Source organism: Austrofundulus limnaeus, unplaced genomic scaffold (assembly GCF_001266775.1).
Source record: "Austrofundulus limnaeus strain Quisiro unplaced genomic scaffold, Austrofundulus_limnaeus-1.0 Scaffold142, whole genome shotgun sequence".
Taxonomy (NCBI): domain Eukaryota; kingdom Metazoa; phylum Chordata; class Actinopteri; order Cyprinodontiformes; family Rivulidae; genus Austrofundulus; species Austrofundulus limnaeus.
Genome location: NW_013952544.1, coordinates 1,349,276 through 1,351,575, shown reverse-complemented (window position 1 = coordinate 1,351,575; position 2,300 = coordinate 1,349,276). Strand labels below are relative to the sequence as shown.

Here is a 2,300-nt window from a genome sequence, read left to right as displayed (position 1 = left end):
TTGTTTGTTTGTTTGTTTGTTTGTTTGTTTGTTTGTTTGTTTGTTTGTTTGTTTGTAAAAAGAAAAAAGTATTAAACTTAGAAACAATGCAGGTCATGTCGAGAATCAGCTGGATGGTTTTAAAACATAAACAACTAAAATAATGTAGAGAAAAACACAAAAACAAGGGGAAAAGTAAAAACGCTGAGTCAGCATTTAGAGATTTTAGTGGATTTATAATCRGCCTGTAAAAATCCCTCAGATTATAACAGAACTCAGGTTTTATTATCAAACAGCTGCAGGTTTTTACTGAATCCACAAGTTCAAACAGAAACTTCAGGCTCTGCTCTGATGGTCCGTCTGGTGTCAGAGTCCTGATGGATGGACGGGTGGGGGGGGGTCTTTAGAACTGATAACCCACCTTCCTGCCCCGCCCCACCCTAAACCAGATCCCTCCATCAGACTCAGAGAACCGAGGAGGAGTGAGGGGTTAAATTCCTCCGCTGGCTAAGAATTAAACACACACACTTCTCTGACTCAGAGGTCAAAGGGTCACCTGTTCAGGAAGAAGTTTGACCCTGATTTCTCCTGATTTCTCCTGATTTCTCCTGATTTCTCCTGATTTCTCCTCAGAGCTGATGGATGAGATGGCCGCCGAGGGCAGGGAGTGTGTGAACTGTGGCTCGGTGTCCACGCCGCTGTGGCGCCGCGACGGGACCGGACACTACCTGTGCAACGCCTGCGGCCTCTACCACAAGATGAACGGCATCAACCGGCCCCTCATCAAGCCCCAGAAACGCCTGGTAAGACCACCGAGGCGGCCATTTTAAGGGCCTCTAAGAGGGTTGGTGTATGAATAAATATATATACTGAACCTGAAGAAGAAAACTCCTGACCTGTGAGAAAGTTTTTGTTGATTAGCTAAAACAAGCCGAATCGCTAAAGGTTTATTTAAAACAAAATGGTTTTCTCTGATTAAATAAATATTTAATTTAAAGAAAAACATCAAAACATTCACTWAATGGTGACAAAGAATCAAATCTTACAGTTTTAGCGCAGATGTTTTTTTTGTTTTTTTTTCATTTCTAGACTTTTATTGTGAAAAACCTCTGCAAATGATGCAGAGTTGTTTGGAGGACGATGTTTCCCASGCAGGAACTGTCCTCTCCTCAGCAGCTGTGTTTGTTGTCTCTGTTTTAGTCTTTCTGTTTTTATTTGTCCCTCTCTGACCTTGTCCTTGATAACGGGGACGTCTTTAGACAAGGTCCTCTACTTTTTTTTCCTGCTGCGTCAGATCCGCAGCAAACTGAGCTGCTTCTCACGACAGAAATTTTCTGATTCAGTCGTATATGTGTTTATTTTCACRGTTCTGAGCAGCAGACCACGTCCCGCCGCGCCGGTCTGTGCTGCACCAACTGCCACACCAGCACCACCACGCTGTGGAGGCGCAACGCCGAGGGAGAGCCCGTCTGCAACGCCTGCGGCCTCTACATGAAGCTGCACGGGGTGAGTCACAGCGAGGGTCGGGGTGAGTCACAGGGGGGGTCGCGGAGAGTCACAGGGGGGGTTGCGGTGAGTCACAGCAGGGGTCAGGTTGAGTCACAGCGAGGGTCAGGGTGAGTCACAGTGGGGATCGGGGTGAGTCACAGCGAGGGCCGGGGTGAGTCACAGCGAGGGTCGGGGAGAGTCACAGCAGGGGTCAGGGTGAGTCACAGTGGGTATCGGGGTGAGTCACAGCGAGGGTCGGGGTGAGTCACAGCAGGGGTCAGGGTGAGTCACAGCAAGGGTCAGGGTGAGTCACAGTGGGGATCGGGGTGAGTCACAGCGAGGGCCGGGGTGAGTCACAGCGAGGGTCGGGGAGAGTCACAGCAGGGGTCAGGGTGAGTCACAGTGGGTATCGGGGTGAGTCACAGCGAGGGTCGGGGAGAGTCACAGCAGGGGTCAGGGTGAGTCACAGTGGGTATCGGGGTGAGTCACAGCGAGGGTCGGGGTGAGTCACAGCAGGGGTCAGGGTGAGTCAGTGGGGATCGGGGTGAGTCACAGCGAGGGTCGCGGTGAGTCACAGCAAGGGTCAGGGTGAGTCACAGTGGGGATCGGGGTGAGTCACAGCGAGGGCCGGGGTGAGTCACAGCAGGGGTCAGGGTGAGTCACAGTGGGGATCGGGGTGAGTCACAGCGAGGGTCGGGGTGAGTCACAGCAGGGGTCAGGGTGAGTCACAGTGGGGATCGGGGTGAGTCACAGCGAGGGTCGGGGTGAGTCACAGCAGGGGTCGGGGTGAGTCACAGCAAGGGTCAGGGTGAGTCACAGTGGGGATCGGGGTG

The 2,300-nt window shown here is 52.0% G+C and overlaps 1 protein-coding gene across 1 annotated transcript in view; it reads left to right on the top strand.

The window, feature by feature from the left end:
* Window positions 1-612: 612 nt before the first annotated feature.
* The window catches only part of gata5 (GATA binding protein 5), a gene marked incomplete at its 5' end in the record, with an annotated part of 9,347 nt that continues 7,659 nt past the window's right edge, over window positions 613-2,300 (top strand). The window contains 2 exon segments of the mRNA XM_014016328.1: window positions 613-782; window positions 1,357-1,485. Coding sequence (XP_013871782.1) covers window positions 613-782; window positions 1,357-1,485 — 299 coding nt within the window.